The sequence below is a fragment of the Hirundo rustica genome, chromosome 14 (genome assembly GCF_015227805.2).
Source record: "Hirundo rustica isolate bHirRus1 chromosome 14, bHirRus1.pri.v3, whole genome shotgun sequence".
Taxonomy (NCBI): Eukaryota; Metazoa; Chordata; class Aves; order Passeriformes; family Hirundinidae; genus Hirundo; species Hirundo rustica.
In genome coordinates, this window is record NC_053463.1 from 6,589,828 (window position 1) to 6,612,282 (window position 22,455).

Below are 22,455 nucleotides of genomic sequence, written 5' to 3' on the forward strand. Positions count from 1 at the left end.
AGGGCAGTTGGTCCCAGCAATCCCTCCCAGAGATCCAGCCCTTCCTGCTGCCCTCCCGGGCTGGATGCTGCTTCAGCTGAGCATCCCACCAAGGCTCCTGATCCATGTGCCACACGCCTCGGCGCAAGCAGGAGGGAGGCATCGGTGGCTCGGGGAATGCCACACTCAGGACCCTGCGTGCTCTGGGGCTTCCCAGCTTTTTGCTGGAGCTGCTGAGCTGGGAGGGGCCAAGCCGGCAGCTCCCCATAAACCTGGCGGCTTACACCAACTCCTGGACAGATGTTGGGACTCTGCCTTGGAGCGGAGCTTGGGAAAAGAAGAGGGCGGCTCTCGCCCGCAGAGCGAGGAGGAGAGCTCGGCACCCCTGGGCTTGAACTTTAGCACCCTCTTCCGCAGGAGTTTAAAGACGAGGATCGCCGTATCCCGAGCGAGCCGCCTGCATGGGCGGGCAGGCGCGGGGCCGGAGCCGACCAGAAGCCGGCAAACTTTCTCTGACGAGGATTTCGTGGAGCCCTTCGTAAAGAAAGAACACCGGGGGAAAACTCCAGGAAGCCGGGAAGTGTTTCCAACCCTCGGGACGCTGGTGAGCGGCTCCGGGCCGCCGCCGGTCCCTGCGAGGAGCCCGTCCTGCCCTGCAGATGTGCGCGATTGGAGCAGCGATTATTTTCCTTTGACTGAAGGCAACCCAGCCCCGGCGGATTAAGCTCTTTGTGTGCACGCGAGTGTGCCTGGATGGAAGCTGCTGCCGCAAAACCAGCTGCGGGGATTGCAGGGAGCATCCCCTAGGTCAGGGAGCCCTCCTGGAGGAGGGGGAGCTCTCTTGTTTTCGTGGCTCTGAGGCGATGCTGGGACAGTAACTCACTCCCTCGGCAGCAGCACGGTGTTTCGGGATGGCCGTCTATGCCCTCACGGGCTTCTCGCTCGTCAGCCTGCTCAGCTTTGGCTATTTATCTTGGGACTGGATGAAGCCCAGTTTGGTGGCCGACGTGGCCACGGACCCCATGGAGAAACCACTGCCTCCCACCTTCGCCAGGCCACCCCACATCATCTTCATTCTGACCGATGACCAGGGCTACCACGACATCGGCTATCACGGCTCAGATATCCAGACGCCGACGCTGGACAGGCTGGCAGCAGAGGGTGTGAAGCTGGAGAACTACTACATCCAGCCCATCTGCACCCCATCCCGGAGCCAGCTGATAACTGGCAGGTAAGGCAGCGCCTGCTCACAGCCTGCTCATGTCCCTCTTTGGTTCCTTCTGTAGGTCTGAGGGGCTTAACCCCAGCTTGCTGCTAGACCGATGTGTTTGCAGAGGATGGAGATCCTCCAGCGCATCTGGATTTCTCTAGAAAGCTTCCTGGGTGAACAGTTGATTTCCACACAGGATAAACAGTAGCACGTGGCAAGAGCAAAAATGTGCATGCTGCTGGGTAATGGTTGTCACTTTGGCAGAGGGTGGTCTCTAGTCAGGAGGTGTTTGGTACTGGGCAAGGAGCTGTGTCCCCAGGTAGTCCCTGACACACTGGCCCGTGGAGATTTGCTGTGAGGCCCTTGGTCTGTGCCTTCTTTGCATGCATGTTCAGTGCTGCACTGGCCAGCACAGGCTGGATGTTTCTCCATTGCCCTCTCCCACGGCAGCACAGTCAGGTGTCCCCTTATCCTGGGCCATTATCCCCCCTAGGATAGGTGGGGTTTTCTCTGGAGCAGTGCTGTGTGGTCAGCACTCACTGGCAGGAGTAGGTAGGAGGCAGATCCCACCAGTCCACCTCCTGCTGAGGAGTGGGCCCCAGGGAGGTGCCTATAGATGTGGTCACCTACTGCCTGGAGCCCACCAGGGTCCAAACAAAGGCCTCCCTTCTCTCCTGATGGTTCTTGAGGGGTCCTAGACATCTTTGTGGTGTACAAAGCAGGGGAGGACAGGGATGGTGGGGACATTCAGATGGGGCATTATGAACCCACTTGCTTGTGCTGCCCTGACACAGCCCAGCCACCTCCCCAGGCTGGCAGCAGTGGGGACAAATGCTGGTGGCATTTTTGTGAGGTGCCTACTGAGACTCTCTCTGTGTTCTTTGCATCCGATTTTGGTTCTTACATCTGGATGAGGAGCTCCCTGTCCCTGGCTGCAGCTTACTTCATTGAGCTGGGTTGGGTGACATGGAGATCTGCATTTGTTTTGGGTCTCTAACACATAAAGCCATCACGTCCTCACTCAATGCTGCTCCTCATCACCTCTGCCTCTTCTTCCTGGCAGGTACCAGATCCACACAGGACTGCAGCACTCCATCATCCGCCCTCGGCAGCCCAACTGCCTGCCCCTCGACCAGGTCACCCTGCCACAGAAGCTGCAGGAAGCCGGCTACTCCACACACATGGTGGGCAAGTGGCACCTCGGCTTCTACAAGAAGGAGTGCCTGCCCACTCGCCGGGGCTTCGACACCTTCCTGGGCTCCCTGACAGGCAACGTGGATTACTACACCTACGACAACTGCGACGGGCCGGGCGTCTGCGGCTACGACCTGCACGAAGGGGAGGACGTGGCTTGGGACCAGAGCGGGAAGTATTCCACCTTCCTCTACGCCCAGCGTGTCAGCAAGATCCTGGCATCCCACAGCCCCAAGGAGCCCATCTTCATCTACGTGGCCTTCCAGGCGGTCCACACGCCCCTGCAGTCCCCCAAGGAGTACATCTACCGCTACCGCTCCATGGGCAACGTCGCCCGCCGCAAGTACGCGGCCATGGTGACCTGCATGGACGAGGCGGTGAAGAACATCACCTGGGCCCTCAAGAAGTATGGTTATTATGACAACAGTGTCATCGTGTTCTCCACGGACAACGGTGGGCAGACCTTCTCCGGGGGAAGCAACTGGCCGCTACGGGGTCGCAAAGGGACGTACTGGGAAGGGGGAGTGCGTGGCATCGGTTTTGTCCACAGCCCCCTGATCAAGCGCAAGCGTCGGACAAGCTGGGCACTGGTTCACATTACGGACTGGTATCCGACTCTGGTCAGCCTGGCCAGGGGCAACCTGAGCAACGTCCAAGGCCTGGATGGCTACGATGTCTGGCCTGCTATCAGTGAGGGCAAGGAGTCGCCACGCACCGAAATCCTGCACAACATCGACCCCTTGTACAACCATGCCAAGTACGGCTCCTTGGAGGACGGCTTCGGCATCTGGAACACGGCCGTGCAAGCTTCCATCCGGGTTGGGGAGTGGAAGCTCCTCACTGGCGACCCAGGGTACAGCGACTGGATACCCCCACAGACCCTGACCAACTTCCCAGGGAGCTGGTGGAACCTGGAGCGTCTCACTGATGGCCTGAGGAAGTCCGTGTGGCTCTTCAACATCACTGCTGACCCCTACGAGCGCTATGACCTCTCAGAGCAGCGCCCAGACGTGGTCAGGACCCTCCTGATGAGGTTGGTGCACTACAACCAGACGGCCATCCCAGTGCGGTACCCTGCGGAGAACCCCCGCGCTCACCCAGACTTCAACGGCGGCGCCTGGGGACCTTGGGCCAGTGAGGATGATGGGGAGGAGTGGGAAGGCGGCCGGGAGCCCCTGAAAAGCAGGAACAAGAAGAAGAAGAAGTGCAAGATCTGCAAGCTGCGCTCCTTCTTCCGCAAGCTGAACACCAGGCTCATGTCCAACCGCATCTGACAGGACACTCCCCCAGCATCCACCCATCCTGGCCAGGGTGGAGCTCTGGACTGCAGTGCCATGGGGTGGGAGCGAGGGAGAAGGACGGGCGGGGAGGCAGCGCTCTCTTGCTCTCCCTTGCTCCAGGGTTCACTCCAAAACACTTCTCCTCCCTGGATGGAGTGGTGGCCACAAAGAATTGCTCCCAGTGGGTGAGGAAGGTTGATGAGGTCTCTGCTGCGGTGCTTGGCGGTGGTGAATGACTGTGCTGAGCTGGGCTGGCCCTGCACAGCTGCTTCCAAGGAGAGAGACCCTTTCCTCAAGGATTCTGCAGCCAATCACAAGTTTAAGTGTTGGCCATTTCAAGGGCAGGAGGAAGCATGGGGGGCTCTGCCTTCACATTAACCCTTTCCATTTCCCTCTATTTACTCCCGGCTCTCAGCCTGCTGCTAAGCAGCTGCAACCTTTGCTCTTGCTCTGGGAATTTGGGGGCCTGCCCCAAGACCACATTGATTTTTTGTGGAGGGATGGATTTTTTGACCATGGATGTCAGACCTGAGCTCAACGTGGCTGGACTAAGTCATGCTGCTACAGTGACCTCATGGGGCTGTGGCTTCCTCTGCCCACTGGCCGGGGGGTCCAGGAGCAGCCCTGATGAGGAGCTGTGGCCCATGGAGGATGCTCTCAGAGGACAGGTGGTTCTCTTTGGCCTCACATTTGGGAGGCAGGTTTGCCCCAGGCTCTGGTGGTGGACTCCACATGGTTCAGCCACCCAGCAGAGCCCTTCACCCCAAATTTGCCTGGACAGCCCCCTCATGTGCAAGCCCCTAGGCACCCCTGTTCCTCCCTATGAATCCTACACATCCAGCGTGCCAAACACTTGGCACGTCTGCCCCTTCCCGGTGCTGGAGCTGTCCCTGTCCCCACATCCCATTGCTGAACCTGGGGCAGAGGGAAGACCTCAAGAAGGTCCCTGCAGAAGCCCGTCTGCTGTTTTGCAGCTGCAGGACTTTGAAGCCACAGTGGAGGACGGGGCAACGGGGACGTCTCTCGCCGGCCAGCACCGCGCCGCGTCCCCTCGCTGCAGATGGGCACTGCTCTTCCAGCAGCGCACGCGTGGGGAGGAGAACGCCTCCCCATCATCCGCTGCTGTGGGGAGCCAGCCCATCCCATCGCCAGGGGCCAGGGAAAGCTCCGGCAAAGCTCCGGGCCCCCGCGCTTCCGACGGGGTGCGAGCACATATACGTGCGCCCGCAGGAGAGCTGGCGAGGATGGAAGGGGGTAAATAGCTTTAAAATCGTTTTGGATGCATGGTGCATTTCCATTTACACAATGTGTTTTACATTTCTCCCCACAGGTTTCTCTTGGTGCAGCGTGTGTAGGCGAAGGCCCTGCTGTGAATTTTGAAAATAGTTATTTTTGTCTCGGGAAAATGAGGCCCGTTAGGACTTGTCAGCTCTTGGATGAGCAGTGTGGGCTTTCTTTTTTTTTTTTTTTTTCCTTTCCCCCCCCCCCACCCTTTTCTCCCTTGCAAAATAACATTCATTTAAGATCTGTCATTGAAAGATGTGACAATTGGCAGTGTGCACACTGAATACCTTTCACTGCGCTTTCAAGCCCTGTGTGTGAGAGAGGGATGAGGAAGGGAAGAAAACGCAATGACATGTTTGTATTTTTTTTTTTTTTTCTTACTCTTAGCTGGATTATTTGGGGGTACTGGGATTTTCTATAGAAACAAAGGAGAAAAAAAAAAAAAAAACCAGCTGACAGCAAGGCAGAAGAGAGGAGGCCTCTTCTTGTAGAGCTGGGAAGAGTTTGAAAAGCTGGAGTGTGGCGGTGTGTGCGCCAGTCCCTGCTGCTCCGTGCACGCCCATCACCGTGCCATCCCACCCCCTTGGCTCCCTGCATCCCTGCAGGCACATCCCAGGGACTGGTTTCAGAGCCCCATCTCCACCCCTGCACCCTCAGCCTGTTGCTCCAAGAGGACTGGTCCCCATGGCATCACCTGGGTGGAGGTGAGCCCCGAGAGGATGCTCCACACCTTCAAACTACCTCAAATCAGCCAGCCTGGTCCCTGGGGATGTGCACCACCGGCGGGGCTGCGGCACTGGCTGCCGTTTGGCAAAGCCAACCAGTTGCTGAAAATAAAGCAACGCTTTGCTGAAGAAGAGGAGGCTGCTGCAGGCAGAGCCAAAGCCAGGGGAGAGCAGGGGGTGATGCTGCAGGGGTTTGGGAACAAATGTTGGCTAAGGGAGAGTTGGTGCTGAAGGGAATGGGAGAGCAGGGCTGGACGTGGGGTGGTGACAAGGCTCGGAAAATGGCTTTCATTTCCATATTTATATAAATGCATCCAAGTTTAGTCCTCCTTTTATTTTTTTTCTTCAAAAATGGAAATTTCCATGAAAACACACTCGATTTTTCTCCCTTCCCTTTTACTAACATCCCCATGAAATGTTTGTCTGGTCTCACTTCCTCTTTCTAGGTTTGGATTTGCTGGGCTGATGCTGGGTTTGCAGTCAGCCTGGCTACATTGGCGGATCTGCTGTCATCGGTATTTTAATTAAAAAGGGTTGGATTCCGAATCTTTGAGAGAAGGAACAGCTGAAGGAATATCTTAGTCCCTAAAACCAAAGAGAAGTAGTCAGGAGCATCTCTGGGTGCTTGGAGAGAGCAGAGCCTCCAGCCCGAGGACAGCAGTTGTCCTTCACCGCTGATTCCAGCTGTGCTGTGTCTGAACATTGGGCTGGGAAAGGAGATGCAGCTGCTGCCACGTGTTCTCCTCATCACAGCAACGTTCATTAATGGTCTGTGCTGTGAAAAATGCAGCTGTGTGCCAAAATCCCATGTTTTCAGAGAGCTGAATTCCCCCGGGACTGTGCGTGCGCTCTGGCTGCCAGGGGGTTAAGGCAGCTGGAGAGATGCTCGGGCGGTGGAATTCCCCGCACACGGGAGATGTGTTCTCACAGACAGGCTGAGCCTCCCCTCCTTCCCAACCTCCCCTCAAAGCGCCTGGCAAGCCCCAGGCAGCTCCGAAGCCGGGCAGGAGCTGGGCAGGGGATGGGGGCCGGGGCGGGATGGGGCGGGGGGATGCACCCAGGGATGGAGGGGTGGTGGCTGCCCCTGTCGGCATGGACTGGCTCCATCCTGGCTGCTTGCGTCCTGCTGGCTGGAGCAGGAAGGGGATGGGCTGGGAATGAATGGAGTTGGGATGGGATAGAGACGGGGAGGAGGATAACAGGAGGGTGGGGCTGGGCTGGGCTGGGCTGGGAAGAGGAGGGGAGCGGGATAGGACGGGGATGGAATAGGAATGGACACGTCAGGCAGGACTGGGGGTACGTCAGAGCTTCTCCAGCCCCACAGTCAACTCCCACCGAGAGAGGGAAGCCCAGTGTCAGGACAGGGGATGGGCATCCCAGCAAACTGCCCCAGTGGGAGAGTGGCAGAGCGCCCTGAGCACCTCAGGAGTTCTGCATCGGGGGCACTTGTGTCCTTTCTCATGCCAGTGATCTGAGGACGTGTTGTTCTGCAGGTTCCCCCCACTCAGATCCAGTGCACGATGGTTCCAGGGAGCCACATGGCACCTACTGAGTGTCCCCGAGTATGATGGACATGTCCACAGGAGGGTCTTTGCCTGTGAACCCTGCTATCGGGGAGTGGGTGGCACTGAGGACGCCCTGTCTCAGCCAAGAGCAGCTTCCTGCGGTTGCAGGAGCAAGTGCTGGGCCCGTAGAGACAGGGCACGTTTGCAAACACAGCCCTAAATGTAAATCAGCTCTCCTCACCACGGTATTTATAATCTTATCTAAAAATAACCCCAAATTCAGCTTCCCAGAGGGCAGCAACTAAACATCCCCCAGACCCCAGCTTGCATGTGAAACTGTCCCAGTAATTTTGGGATCTCTGCAATATGTGACTGGCAGCCCGGCTGGTTCGGTGTGCGAGGCACTGCTGCAAGCCCCATCCCCTGCAGCCCCCCCAGCACACGTGGATCCTTCCTGAGCTGGATCCTGCCCATCCGGCGTGTTTGGGGTTCAGCGCCCAACCTTGGGTGCCCACCCTGGGGCAGCCCCGTGCTGGGATGCAGAAACCAAAGCTCTGCGGGCAGAGCTGGAGCAGGGTGTGGAGAGCTGGAGGCTTTTTTGGGGAGGCAGCCTAGCGATGGAGAGGAGCGCTGGGGATGAAGGTCTCCATCAGGTGGCCGGAGCCGAGCACGGCAGCAGGAGAGCAGCACCGCTCCTGAAGCCCTGCAGGAGCAATTCTTGGGATGGCAGGGAACAGGCACATCCTAAGAATATCCCGAGGCCTCTGGGAGAGGGCCGGGACTACTCCCCTCCACAGGGGAGCCCCCAGCCCAGAGGTGGAAGGTTCCACCCAGAGCTCCTGCTCCCCTCGGATTGTCCCCCAGGATTGGGACCACGCAGCAGTTCCTGCTTGGGAAACATTATCAGCAAAGCAGAGCATGTTCAGCACGGAGAAGTCTGACACCCCCTTACCCTCAGAAGGAAAAATGTCAAGGAAAAGGAAAAAAAAAAAACCAAAACAAAACTGAAGAGACAGAAGAGCAGAGAGGGAGAAACTTTTCCTGAAGAGCCAGGCAGGAGAACCCTGGGGAGGGAGGCAGGGTCCTCGTGGAGGGGTTTGCCATCACCCCCTGCCCGGGTGAGGGATTTGGGGTGCCAGGGGTGCAGCAGGGGCCCCGGAGCGGGGGGAGGGAAGGGACAGATCCCTCCTGCTGGCTCCCGGAGCACGCAGAGTCACGCGTGTGGGGTTGAGCACGTGTGGCAGTGTGGGGGTGGGCACGGGGAGGGGGCAGGTCACATTGCGGAGCTCACGGGGACACGAACATCAGCGTGGGAGGTGGGAGGTGGGAGTGAGGCGGGGGCACAGAGCCACCCACGGGCATCCGTGGGGTCTTGGGAGTGGGGGGCTCTTGCTCTTGCCTCTGGGGCTCCAAGGGGCTGCTGGGGGCTGGCAGCAAAACGCTGGAGGAGGAGAGCGCTCCCACAAACATCCGGATGCACCGGCTCCCTCGGCAGCCCCCCGCCTCCTGGCACAGCCCTGGGGTGGGGAATGAAAGCCCCTTTTGGTGGGAGCAACGTGGAGGGGAGGAGCTGTGCAGATGCCTGGAGGCAGTTTGGGGACCATCGTGTCCCCGGGGCACAGATGGCACGTGTGTATTGCCCGCACCCCAGGTGAGAGGGCCTGGTGTGCTCTGCCCGTGCCAGGGCATGGCCAGGTTGGGTCTGGAGCTCGCCAACCCTTGGAGACTGTGGTCCCACCTCTGTGCCCATCCACGGCTGGGAATCAGTCCCTGCTCTGCCACCAGGGTCCCCTGGATGGGACCAGACAGGAGCGGGAGGCTGGGTGCAGGGAGGCAAGGTGGGGATGAAGGCGGGTAGCGGTGCAATTAATGGAAAAGCCATTAGACCTTTCTCCTCCTCCCCCTCCTCTTCCTCACTCCGCCACTTGCTGTCCTCCTCCACTTCCACCTCCTTTCTTCTCTCCCTCTCTGCTCCTCCTCTCTCCCCTCTCAAAGATTTCTCCTTATTTTTGTCTGGTTAGAACCTTTTTTTTTTTCCTTTTAACCCTTCCATGGCAGCCTGAAAGGGAACTCAATCCATCTCCGCTGCCAAAGGCGATGCCCTCCCGGCCGGCACGGGGAGCCCCTTCTCCTGTTGTGATGAGGGGTCCTGCTGCTGCAAAATCATCCACAAACGGGACAAAAGCTTAGCAGAAAGCTCTTCTGGAGGAAGTCAGCAGGTGGAAAGTGCAAGGGGTGATGTAGATGGAGGGGGTGGTGCTGGCTCCCTAGTGAGGGCTGGTGGGGACTCAGAAGGAAACCCCTTCCCTGAGGTTTTGGACCTCACAACTCCACTTTTACTGTGCTTTTCGTGCTTTCTTGTGTTCAGCGCAGCAGAGAGGCGACCTAGCAACAAAAAGTCCAAGGACTGGGGAGCCAGACCTTCCTCCTATTCCCACTCTGAAACTCCCCCCTTTCTACCCTGGCTTGGGTACCACATAGACACAGCAGCCCAAGACACAGCCTTTTTGCTCCCCTCTAGCTGAGCTTCAGGCCAGGCTGCTCACTCCTCTCTGGGGGACACTCAGGAACTGCGCCATGGGAACCCCAGGGCTCTTGGGGGGACGCAGTGGGCAAAGGGGGGAGTGGGGAGCAGCAAGCCCCCCCTCAGTGTGACTGGGACCAGCCCCCCTGGGGACCCTGGCTGAAGGCGGGACGGTGTGGGGACCTGGGGACCTGCCATGGTTTCTCCAGCTTCTCCTGACACACTTCTGCTCCATCTGCTCCCTCCTGCCACAACGTGTGCCCATCCCACAGCCCCCGGGGCCCCCAGGAAAGGTGCTGCAGGTACCAGCAGGGCCTGCATTTTTTTTTTTTTTTTCGGGGGGGGGGGGTGGTGGGAAATAAACAGTTGCTGGGGTGACAGCATCCTCCTGCAACATGGAAACCACGGTTTCCATGGAAACCTCTTTTGCCCCAATTATTTTACCACTGCCACAGCCTTTGATTTGCCTTTAATAGCTGTACTTTAGCTATCCCCCGGCTCTGCAGCAGGTGGGTGACCCCCGGGCAGCCCCCGGGCCGGGTCCCCAGCAGGGCCCTGGTCCCCACGGAGGGCGGCGGGTTTGGGAAGCAGTTGCCCCGGCAACAGAAACAGGGCGTTTCTGGCAGCGGTGGTCACCATGGGGACGGGGATGCTGACGAAGGCTTGTGAAGCTGAGAAGACAAATTGCCCTCATCATTATCTCTGGGCTTGTCAATCAAATATATTCCCTTATTTACCTCAGCGAGGAGAGAGCCCCGGGAGCACACGGAGAGGGAGGGAGCGAGAGGAGAGCTGCTTGCCCCAAATTCCGCACCGGGAGGGAGCATTTCCAGCCCCTCGGGATGGCCACCATCACCTGCAACCGCTTCACTGAGGAGTACCAGCTCTTTGAGGAACTGGGCAAGTAAGTTGGAGATGGGGCTGGGATGCTCAGAGCGGGGCTGTGCCCTGGCTGGGAGACAGACTCGGCGATGCTGGGAGCTGCTGGAGATGAGGGAAAGGAGATGGGCACGGAGAGAATGAAGTGGGAATCGGAGAGGGCACGCGAGTGAGGATGGGGGCTCCCAGCCCCAGACCTGCTTTTCTGTCCCTACCTGAGCTCAGGGGCTGCTGATGGGTGTTTGGCTGGGGGCTTGGGACACCCCAGAGGTCTGGAGTTGCCTGGGAAGGGCTCAGCTGCCCCTCTTATGGAAAAGCTGCTCCCAGAAAAGAAGGCTGCTAGCTCCCTTGGGAAGTTCTCCAGCCAGGCGGAGGGACAGGACAGCTGAGGGGGAAAGCCCAAGCAGTGGGCACCCCTCACATTTCTTTAGGGAATTTATCTGTGTGGATTCACCGGGGCTTGACTAGACCTGCAGGAGACCCAGTCTGCCTGGCAGCCCCCGGAGAATCCTGGTGGCTTTTGGAAAGATCCAGGATATTCCCCAGCCCCGTCCCAGTGCGGGCGAGCCGTAGCCCCGTCTGACCCTGCTTTCCTGCGAGGGAGGGCTCAGCTCCTGTGCTCCAGGTGTGCCTGGATCCGTGCATGTGTGTGTGTGTGTGCAAACAGAACTGCCTCTGCACGGTGAGGGGATCCCGGGGAGCGCTGAGCACCCCAGGGTGGAGCAGGGGATGCCAGGTTCCCCGAGTGCAGGGATGCTCCGCGTCCCGCCCAGCGTGTGGCTGTAAAACGGGCGCAGGAGTGAGCAGACATGTGCCTCTGTTTTGGTTTCTGTGCCTTTTTTTGGAGCTGGGGTGTAAATCTGGGCCGTGTGGCTGCCGTCCCTTCGGAGTGGCTGGCAGTGTTGTGGTGGGCTCGGGGTGCCCGTGCTCCAGAGGGGAGGCTTTGTCCATCCACAGGCACAGGGATGCTCCAAGCCCACAGCCCTGTGTCGCCCTGGCACAGAGCAGCCCGTGCCTAGGAGTGTGCCCACAGGCACGTGGGCGAGTGAAATGAGGGTGAGGGAGAAGGGAGAGGGCAGAGATAGGGAAATGGAGAGGCTGAGACAGAGGACTTCGTGCTGGTTAGGCTGAATGCTGCTCACATTCCCCAGCAAAACTGTGGCACCAGGGTGCTGCTACCAAGTGCATCTCCCTGGAGGCAAATGGACCCCCCCTGTCACGGGACACTCACATCCATCCCGCTGGCATCAGGGTGACAGAGAGGAGCTGGTGGACAGCAGGGGATTGGGTTGGGGAGTGGGTCCCTGTAGCGGGGACAGCCCCTGCTGGCACTGCAGGCAGGGGGATGGGCACCCACCGGGGAGCTGGTGGCAAGGTGGGATGTGGGACCTGCTTTTTCCAGCCTTTTCTTGGCTTTTCAGGGCTCTAGGTCTTTGTGGTGGTGGCAGGGGCTGGGCAGGTGAGGCAGCGGCAGCTCCGTGCCTGTGGTGAGGCTGTGGGGCTCTGGCTGGGCTGAGGTGGCAGTGGGGATGTGGAGGGGAGTTCGCAGGCCGGGAGTGATGGGGGAGGACCAGGAGGGCTCCCGAAGGCATCTGGGCTGCCACGCTTTGCTGGGTGGGTGCTGACAGGAGGGCTGAGCACCCAGGCTCTGGGGATGCCTGCAGTGCCCAGCACCGTGGTGTAAAAGCACCTGGACAGACACATTTTAACAGGGATAAAGGAGCAGAGCTGGCGCAGCAGCTCACCGGCCCCTGAGAGAATCGCCCCCGACCACCCCAGCTCTGGGGTGATGCAGGGGCAGCAGCCCCAGCTCGGTGCATCCCACAGCTTCTCCATCCATCGAGAGGGCAGGTAGAACAGCAGCACGGAGCTGTTCCCGAGTTAGGGGCATCACCAGCTTAGCCAAGGTGATGTGGGGCTAGTTGGGGATTTTCCACTGGGATGGTTTCCAGCACATCCTGGCACATTCAAAAATCAGCGGCTTCCCGTGGGGAAATTTCTGCTTCATGGGCTTAGAGAGGGAAACGAGGACGAAGTGCTGCGCCTCTGCTCTGCTGCGGCAGCTGCTCGCGCTGGGAAGTGTCGTTCCTCCTCCGGAGAGATGCTCCCGGTGCCGGGCGGGGAGGGTCTGTCCTGGCGGGGCTGGGCAGGGCGGCTCTCCCCGCACCAGACCCTGCGAGGGAGCAGCGTCCTGCAAGGATTCAGAGCAGAGAGGGTCCATCCTGAGTTTGCTGTCCCCGGGGGACTGGGGGGGGGTCCTTTGCGGGGAACACGGTGTGTCCCCAGCCCGGGTGCCAGGCTGCCGCACCCACCCTGCTTCTCTGCCGTTCTCACCCATCCTGACCGCCGGGCAGGTGAGGGGCTGAGGTGCCACACACCCAATGGCAGCACCACGGCCGGGCTTTGGGGGCAGGCGGAGGAGGGGAGGGAGATCTGCGGTGTGCCCAGCAAGGCACAAGCCCTTGGCACATCCCTGCACCTCCCGAGCACGGGAGGACATCTGTCCCGAGCGGGGGACACGGAGCTGGGGAAAACCCACTCCTGCGGCGGCCCCCGCAGAGCTGAGCGAGCGAAGGGCTGCTCCGATCCCCCACGCCGGCAGCAGGGATCAGGCGGAGGGCGGGGGGCAGCGGGGGGGACAGGGAGAAGATCCTGCCCACGGCCCCCCGGAGTAGGACAAACATGAAGTGCAGCTCCATGGGCGCCTCCAAATCCGCCTCCGCAGCAGGTTCAGGGAGAGGCTGGAGACAATCACCGTGCCGAGCCGTAGGATCAGCCCCTCCGCTCCCCGAGCTGCGGGAGAGGGGGCTTATTAAAAAGGAAAAAAAAAAAAAAAAAAAAAAAGGAACAAAAAATCCCCAGCCCACACTCTTCTCTCTAGAAAGGAGATAAAATGCCTCGGAGGAGGAGGAGGTGTTGAAGAGAGGGAGGGCGGCAGCAGCACAGCCGGGCGCTGGCAGGGAAGGTGTGAAAAAGGGAGAAGAGGAGCATCCTGGTGGCAGAGCCACCGCTCGAGCTGGTGGGGCAGGCCGTGGGGAGCAGGCATGGGGTCACGCCTGGCCCGGGGACCCAGGGACAGAGACTGTAGGGCTGGGGCTCAGCAGTGCCAGGGCTCGGGGCTGCGCGTCCAACATCGCCCTGTGCTGGCAGGCAGCCGGGTGACAAGGACACGGTCTGTACCCATGGTCCTGCCGGTGATGTACCCGTCCCCTGCTCACACTGGGACGCGCTGTCTCATCCAAGCCAGGCAGAGATGGGGGTCCTCAGCTGCCACCAGGGTTGGGGTGATCCCCATCCAAAGACCCAGCACCCTGGGAGCAAAGGGACACGCTGCTGCTCATGGCCAGGGAACAGGACAGGGTTCCTTCCTTCCAGAGGGGTTTCTTGTGGCTCAGGGGGGCTGAGCTCCCTGCCTGGCACCCCCAGCACAGCCTGCAGTGCTCCATGAGCCCCTGGTGTGGAAGGGGATGCTGCCTTTGCCATGAAGATGCTCTGTTTGGATGGAGCAAAGGGAGGATTTTTTCCCCCTAGGCTGGAAAAATCCTACATGGGACTGAGTTGCAAGGGAGCAGCCTGGCACAGGGAGTAGAGCCTGGCTGAGGGTCAAACACCCAGTGTGGGGGTTCCTGGCCAGTGCAGACCTGCTGAAGGACCCAGCTGGAACAAGGATGGGAGCATGGCAAGCATGCTGTACCCCTGGGTATCCTGCACCTGCATCCAGTGTTGCATGTTCCACCCACCCTCCAGGCACATAGGGTTTTGCTTATCCTTTACAGACTACAAACAGACATTTGGTTTCTGTTAGGAAGGTCTGGAGGAGCCAAAAGCCAGGAATGCAGCTGGGGGAGTGAAACATCCATTTCCCATGGCTCCCCATTTTTCGCTGTTCAGTTCAAATAAATAGATGGGCAAGTGCCTGTGGATACTGGGACCAGGAGTGGCCATCAGTCCCCAGCTTCCAGTGGATCTGGGACACCTCCAGCCCTCCAGCCTCATGCCTCATGCTGGGTTCTGCAGTGAAACCCCAAGCTGGGGCAGAGGGACATCCCTGTTTGCTGCACTCTGGTGCAGACTGTCCTACCACTGCAGAAACATCACACACGTCTTTGGGGGAAAAAAAAATAGAGGAGATGATTCCCAGGGATCCACAGGAGCCCACAAACCCCACACAGTGTGGGGTTCCCATCAGGATGAAGAGAGGGGGACCACAGAACTGCCAAGAGCTCTGGTCTGCCTGCCTATGGCAAGCTGGATATGAAACATTTTGCCCACCCTTTCCAGTTAATTCTTCCCCAGGATTCAGGCATATTAACAACTCAGCTCTTTCAGCAGCCAGGATTAAATGGCAGGACGGGGAAGCTGGGAAGCACCAGGATGTTTTCCCCCAACTCCTGCCTAGCACGTGCCGTGAGCGATGCTCTGCGCGGCAGCACTGGGTGCGTGGGCTGCCAGCTCTGCTGGGGCTCCATCCCCATCCCTCCACACCCGCTGCTCGCCTGCTCTCCTAAAAATCACATTCAAACCCAAATTGCCCGTCTCCACCCACCCCCGCCGCTAAAATCAATTATCCGCCGCTCTCGCCAGCCCGCGGCCTTTTATTCCTCGGCAGGAGTTGGAGTGGGGTGAAGGGGAGTGGGGGGAGGTGGGGCAGGAGGTGGGATTGCTTTTGATAGTTGTTATTTTAGCGTTTGGAGAGGCTTGGTAGGAAGGGGAACCTGGCACAAAGGTTGTGCTCAGCAGGGCTGGAGCGTGCACGTGTGTGTGATTGCGGCGCTGCAGCTCCCAGCACTGCGCCGGCACTGGCAGTGCCACGAGCTGGCAGGACTTGGGCCATGGGGCACCAGGGCAGACAGGAGCCTTTGGAGCGTCCCAAGCACTCGTGCTCTCTCGCCTGCCAGACCGCAGGAGAGCTTTGCACATTGGCTCGTGCGTGTGCAAGGTGCAGCAGCATCCATCCCTCTGCAGCTGGGCTCCGTCCTCGCACGGTGCCCTGGGCCGTCCCGGCCTGGGTGACAGTTTTGGAGGGAGGAGGATCTGGCACTGCTCACAGCTGCCAAGTCCTGCTGTGACTGAAAGGTCTAGAACGGGCAGAGCCACACAGCCTGAAGTGGCCGAGAGCTACGTGGCAGCTGCAGCCATCACGGTTTCCCTTGGGAACCAGCAGCCTCTGGTCAATCACTGCCCCTTCCCTCCTGGCAACAGGTAGGGCAAAGGCAGGGGGAAGAGGAGGAAAAGTGCACGGTGCCTGGGGTGTGCCAGAGGAGCATGGAGAGGTGAAACCCACATTCATCTCTAGGTCTGCATGTGCCTCCTCTCATCATTCCTCAAGGACAGTGTGGTGCAGGGAAGCCAGCTGAGATCCCTCTGTGCTTTGCCCAAGTCCCTGCCCCAGTCAGCACCTATCCCCATCCTTGTCCCCATGCCGTGGCTGCCCCTCACCCCACAGCCACCCGAGGGCTGAGCTGTGCCCGTTCACCCCTGGCTTCTTCTGTTCCAGGGGCGCTTTCTCCATTGTCCGGAGATGCGTGAAGGTGCTGGCAGGACAGGAGTACGCGGCCAAGATCATCAACACCAAGAAGCTCTCTGCTCGAGGTAAGCACTGAGGGTGTTTTGGGGAAGGTGAGCAGGGCTCACGTACTGGGGAATTTGTCCCCTCTGCATGGCGCTGGGATGAGGCCTTTGATGTGCAATGAGGTGAGCGGGTCTTTGATCGCGATGGGGATCCCCTCATCCCACCCTGTCCTGCCTGGGGCACACACTGAGCTCCTTGATGGATGGGGTGAACATCCCAAGGAGGTGTTTTGGAGGCTGCTCACCACATCCCATCCCATCACAGGGACGCATCTGCAACCTGGCTGTGCCAAGGCTCAGGGGAACTCCCAGCCCCCCAATCTGCCTCAGGAGCCAGAGGACCCCATTTCTGTCCCTGACACCCCACCACCCTGCACACACATTGCAGCAAAATGATGGTTACAGCCTTGCAACAATTCAGACCAGTGCCAGCTTTGGGTGCAGGGTAGCACGGTTATTTTGGGAGCATAACCTTCTGAGAGGGTCCCTGCTGCCACCCCATCCCTGCTCTGGGGTCTGTAAGCTTTCTTACTCATATACCTACATCAATGAAAGGGGAAATCCCTTCAGGTGGGGTTTGACTTCATTTCTGCCTGGAAATGGGCCCTCACCCTTTGCTGCCATCTGCTCTGGTGGAGCACATTGGCTGTTTGCTGCTGGAAGAGGAGCTGCAGGTCTGTCCTGGTGGGTCTGTCCCGGCTGCTCCTCAGAGTGAGGCTGAGAAGAGCCAGCAGAGAAGTCACCACCCAGCCCTTGTCCCAAGCCAGGGACCCCTCTGCCCCCAGGCACCTGGCAGAGGAGCTGCGATGAGGCAGCAGATGCCACGTCCCTGCCCCATCTCCTCCCTGGCTGTCAGGAGTGCAGGATATGTGCTGGGAGGAAGCACCCTGCCAGGAGGGTTTAATTAACCTCCCTCGGTGTCTCTCCCAGTTCCACTGCTGACCTCTGAAGGCAAAACTGAAACGCAGAAAAGAGTGACAAGCTCCTTTCTGACCTGGAATTAAACCAGTACGTCGCAGTGTCTCTCTCCCACAGTGCTGTCAAAGCGGCACAGCACCGGCACTGAGCTCCTCAGGTCCTGCAGCACTGACTCCTGCCCCTCTTCAGGGATGTAGATCATTTTCTTCCTTCAAAGCCAAAGGCTGGGCTCTGGGCAGGGTGTGCAGTGCTGGGCTCAGCCCTTGGCTCCTGCCCGTGTTCCCCAGCTGGCAAACGCCTCCCAGTTTTCAGGGCTGCCTGGAGCAGCAGATTGAGCCACTCTCCCTTTGCTCCCTTCTGCCTCCGCGAGCCTCCTCCAGCAGTTTGCCCCTCTCCTTTCTCTCCTGGGGTCTGTGCTGTCCCTGCAGTGCCACAGTCCCCTGGAGAAGCTTCACTGGGGTTATTTTCCCTGCTCTGCCAGCTGGAATCACCAGCGACTTTGGCTAATGGTCTGGAACCCCCCATTTCTGCAGTGCTGGCAGGGAGGATGGCGCTTCCCCAGAAACAAAGGGCAGGAAGGAGAGAAGTGGGGAGAAGATGGGAGAAGCTGCAAAACATCCCCAGTCATGGTCTGTTTCTTTAGCTATCTCCTGGTGCCAACACCGGGGGGCCGGGAGGAGAGATGGTGGAGATTTTGGAGGAAAACTGGGGATTGGCTGTGTGCAAGAGCTGGGTTTGTGGGGCAGGAGAGGCTGTAACCCACCTCCCCAGAGAAGTGCTTGCCCCACTGTCCCTCCATCCCAAGCCCATCATCCACCCCACAACGGACCTTAGTTGTGAGAACAGCCTGAACTCCAGCCTCTCCTTGTCACCCTGTCCCACCCTGGGAAGGTCGTCAGCCATCGGGGGAACAACATGGGGAGCTGAATGAGGCCACCAAGGTTATCTCAGCCTTCAGCTCACAGAGTACAGGCTGCAGAACCCACCCCAAGCCCCAGGGTGCCTCTTGGACAGGATCCTGAGCCCTGGGGGAGGCTGCAGCCCCACGGAGAAGGAGCTGTGTTGCTTTCGCGTCTCAGCGGTCGGAGACGCCCAGGTTTGGTTTGATGCAGAGCGAGACTCTGGGGTGTGAACCTGCAAGGTGGCAGCGATAGCACTGAGAGACAGCAGCCCTAATTATATCCCTACTTGTCCTGGCTGCTGAGTTCCTGCACAAAATGCCTCCAGTCAGGCACCTCCACGTAGAGTGGCTGGGTCAGGTGTGAGCAAGGAGAGAAGCACAGAGGAAGAAACAAAATGATTTGCAGATTCATTCTGAGCTGTCCCAGGGTGGAGGATTTTTTGGCTTGGCTCAACTTGCTTTGCCCAGAGCTCTGTTGTCTCACATCCCAAAGCCTGCTGAAAGCTGGGGAGTGGGACCTGTGCTTCCTGTTTGGAGACAGGCACCGGTTCTGAGATAGGGTTCTGCAGTGTAGGAGAGCAAAGCCCTGGTGTGGAATGGCTGACGATGGTGAGGGGGAGTGAAGCCCATAGCCTCATTTCATCCTGACACCTCTCACTGGTTCTCTCTGCCTTCAATTGCTCAAATTGCACAATGCGGGGCCAGAAATGTCCTGGCTGAATGCCTGTGCCTGGATGAATAGGAGAAAAAGGAACAGTGCTGCCAGCAAGGATAACCCAGACAAATCCAGGGTATTTGGGAGGTGATCAGAGATTGTTCAGCAAAGAGAAGAGAGAGGGGGAGCAAGGGATCATTCCAAACCCAAGATTGCCCATGGCATCAGTGCCTGAGGGGCTTAGCCAAGGAATGCATCTGTGCAGGGATAGTGCCCACTGGGCCCCAATGCTGAACTTATCCCAAAATCCGTAACTCTTTCGCAAAAAAAAAAAAAAAAAAAAGCTGTTATGTCCCCTCAGGTCTCCTGTGCCAACATCTCCCTAGAGAGCCACTGATTCCCTTCCCCAGATCCTATTTTAGGGCCGTTGCCTCTTTCAGATCACCAGAAGCTGGAGCGAGAAGCCCGGATCTGCCGTCTCCTGAAGCACCCCAACATTGGTAAGTTGCACCCTGCACCTCCCTTGCCGGTGCTCCATACCTGGCTCTGCTGCCCAGCTGCCCTCCCGTGTCCCAGCCAGGGCTAGGGTGCCTCCATCCATGATCCAGCCCTGTCTGCAGCAGCATGGACTGTTTGTCCCAGAGGCCGAGAAGGGCTCGGTGTCGTCCTGCCTGGTTGATCTGCAGAGCCATCCCTCCTCTTCCTCAGGGGAAACACCGTCCTCAAACGGGGTCATGGGAAAAAAGGCCCCCACTGGGCACAGGGGGGCTGAAGCAGGTCCGGACTAACCCACTTGGCCATAGCTCCCTCAGGGAGAAGCGGAGCCCCAGGAGGCTGCGAGAGGCTATTTTTACTGCTCTCCCCCCGCTCGGGTGCCGCGTTGCTCTGCATGCTCCAAAAGGCGGCTGCAGCTCGGAGCAGCAGCAGCAGCAGCGCGGGGCGTGTAGGAGGAGCGATGGCGGGGGGGAAGCGAAGACTTTCCCACCGACCGTCCATCTGAAAGTAGCCTCCTTCGGAAAAGCTGTTTCAGGAAAACTCCTGAGCCCCTGCAAAAGACAAAAATAGGCCAGAAGAAGAGAGAGGGAGAGAGGGGAGGGGAAAAAACTGCAGTAAAAAAAAAAAATAAAAAAAATCCCAAACTCCATCCTGGAAGTGATGCTGATGCAGGCTCTTGCTCCCTGTGGATGATCTGGATGAATCCCCTCTTCCCTCTGCTGCACCCCAGGAGGCAGCAACCCCAATGAGATCCTGCAGCTTTGGGGAAAGCATTTGGTGGTTTCTGCAGCCCTCTCAGCCCACAGTCGGGAGCTGGGAGGGTTCCCCTGTGGCTGAGCTCCTCCCTGGCCCCCTCACTGCTCCGGTGACCTGGATCCATCCTTCCCCAGGAGCTGCTGCAGCAGATCCAGGGAGCTAGATCCAGGGCCACTGGGACGAGCCATGTGGCTCCTGTCCCATAAATATTTCAGTTCCCTAAAAGACTTTCTGCTTCCATCTGTCTCGGGCACACGGCTGCGTGTCAGGTCTCCCCTTCACTGCCGAGGTGCCGGACCCTGCAGCATTCCCCAGCCTCCGCTCCAGCAGGACCAGGAGCTGTCCTGCAGGGGTCCTTCGGGGCGTCCCGCCTCTCCTCTTTGCACCAAAATACATGCGGGGATTGCCGCGACCTGAAGGAAACAGCCTGCAAAGTGTTCGAATAGGAAGAAGTACTAAACCCGGAGGAATTCACCGCATGAGACCTGCAGGATGGCACCTGCAGGATCTCCAGGATCCCAGCCTGGTCACAGCCCTTTCCCACCAGTGTCTTCCCCCCTTCCCTCTCCATCACCTTCCCGTGGGGCTGGCAAGGTCTCCGAGGACCGGAACCCCTCACCCGTCCCTGTCCTTGTCCCCCAACCCTACACCGCCCCTGGCAGTGGCAGGTTCAGAGCTGCAAAGGCTGGAAGGGGTTAACAGCACGAGATGCTAACAAGCCCAATGTGCTGCTATTTATACCCAGGAGGCTCCTCACCACCCCACACCCCACACCCTCTTTCCTTTCACCCCCCTCCACTGCTCCTGCTGCCTGGAAACTTGGGCTTGCAGCTTCCCTTCCGCGCAGCAAAGGTGGCTCCTTACCCACGCAGGGGCCGGTGCCGCTGCACAGCAGCCCGGCGTGAGGAAGAGGAGGCACCGCTGCTGGACGAGGCAAAACTGCCCCGTCCAGCCGGGCCCGGGGAGAGGCACCCCAGCTGCCGAGGGCTTTGCTGTCCTCTGTACGTGTTCCCTGCAGCAAGGTGGGGTCTTTCCATCTCCCATGAGAATGCCGTGCTGCAGTTCCTGGCGGAACAAACCCGTGCTCTGCACCGTGCCTGCGGGAGAGCCTCACTTGGAAAGCTGTGCACGGGCAGTCAAGGGCAGGCCCGGGACCCCAGGACACCACCACATCCACAGCACTGGGTGATATACTAGGGAGAGCTGTTTCCATTCAGGGAAACTTTGCTTTATTGGGAAAGCTTTGGCTGCACCTTGCTCTGGGGTTTGAACTGAAGCTGTGTCCTGCTCCTGCCTTGGCTCTCAGCTCCGAGCTGGAGGGGTTTGGCCAGCACGGCTCTCCCTGACTATGGTCAGTAATAGATACTTGTAGGATCAGCCTATATTTAGAGCAGCTGCTCCCTCTTATACCTTCTTGGCTCCTGGCAGCCACAGGCTTTGGGACTTCCCCAAGCAGGGAACATATCCGGACCATGTGCTTATGGTTATGCTGGCCCCATCCACACCAAACTCACCTAATCCCCCTGAGAATACTTTGGCTTCCGTGGGGTCGCAGGAGTGAGACCCCCAAATCCCTCCCAGGCGAGATGAAACGGGAGGATATATGTTTCTTCCAGAAGAGGAAGGCAGAAAAGCTGGGGTTGTATGTTGGAGAAAACCGGAGCAGGCACAGATGTTGGAGCACAGGGGATGTCTGCAGAGGCCAGCGGTGGGGAGGGATAACTGGGGAATAAGATGAGCAAGCGGTGTCAGTAGACAAGACCTCAAGAGACACAGACAGAAAAGATGCTGACCAGCCCATCAGACCTTGTTTGCACTGTGCCCTGGCCAGGTGAGGTGACACTCTTGGCAGACACTGGATTGGCCCACAGAGCTTGGAGACAGGCAAAGGACCAGCAAAGTGGCGTTTGCTGGCCTGGCAGATAAGAGTGACACAGTGCAGCGTCTGCACTCAGTGCTGGGGTTGTTATCTCCCCTGGCTCACACTGAGTCTGGAGGATGTTTCCATATAGGGCTCAGCTGATTTAGATGCAGTAAAAGGGACTAGGAGTAAAAACTCCTACAAAATCTCTCACCTGAATGCTACTTTTTTCCTCCCTGATTCCTAACATTCCCAAATATGTTGGAAGTTGTATCAGGCTGAAAGCAAGTGAGAGAGAGGAGGCATTAAATATTCATAGCCCCAAGGGAATCAAACAAAATACAAGGTGGGAGACAGAGGATGCCGGACAAATCTCTGTTTATCCACACTACCTGTTTCTGTGCCTGTCCCCTTGCTGCACCCCTGCCTGCCAAGTGTGAGCAGGGGTCTGAGCCTGAATAACCGGCATGCAGCTGCGTGGTGACAGGATTGTACCTGGTAAGGGCTATGCCCAAGGGAAGAGGGTGCCGGGAGATGGGGAAATTCATCCGTGGAGATTCCCAAGGAGAAAAGGAAGGTCATGAGCAGAAAATGAAAAAGCCCCGCAGGTGCCAGAGTTGTCAGCTCAGCTCCCTGCTGAGCTCTCCCTCTGCTTGGGCAGCTCTCCTGATGGGGCTGGGGACACCCATGCCTGCAGCCTGCCCAGTGCCCAAGACAG

The 22,455-nt window shown here is 58.7% G+C and overlaps 2 protein-coding genes across 3 annotated transcripts in view; both read left to right on the forward strand.

The window, feature by feature from the left end:
• Positions 1-890: 890 nt before the first annotated feature.
• On the forward strand, positions 891-3,657 carry ARSI (arylsulfatase family member I). Its single transcript, XM_040078654.1, has 2 exons — positions 891-1,210; positions 2,253-3,657. Exons 1-2 carry the CDS (start codon positions 891-893, stop codon positions 3,655-3,657), a joined length of 1,725 nt encoding a protein of 574 aa, XP_039934588.1.
• Positions 3,658-10,175: 6,518 nt separating this feature from the next.
• Positions 10,176-22,455, forward strand: part of CAMK2A (calcium/calmodulin dependent protein kinase II alpha) — a 34,207-nt gene continuing 21,927 nt past the window's right edge. Inside the window, exons 1-4 of one of the 2 annotated variants that reach the window (XM_040078657.2) lie at positions 10,176-10,210; positions 10,444-10,605; positions 16,078-16,172; positions 19,066-19,125. In XM_040078657.2, the coding sequence (XP_039934591.1) occupies positions 10,544-10,605; positions 16,078-16,172; positions 19,066-19,125 (217 nt within the window). In that variant the 5' untranslated portion in view covers positions 10,176-10,210; positions 10,444-10,543. The remainder of the gene's footprint in view (positions 10,211-10,443; positions 10,606-16,077; positions 16,173-19,065; positions 19,126-22,455) is intronic. The other variant, XM_040078655.2, reaches the window with a different exon arrangement.

Excerpts from the sequence above, each read along its gene's own strand:
- ARSI (XM_040078654.1), top strand. The coding sequence starts at position 891 with ATGGCCGTCTATGCCCTCACGGGCTTCTCGCTCGTCAGCCTGCTCAGC. Across the intron at positions 1,211-2,252 it reads AGCCAGCTGATAACTGGCAG|GTACCAGATCCACACAGGAC; the intron begins GTAAGGCAGCGC and ends TCTTCCTGGCAG.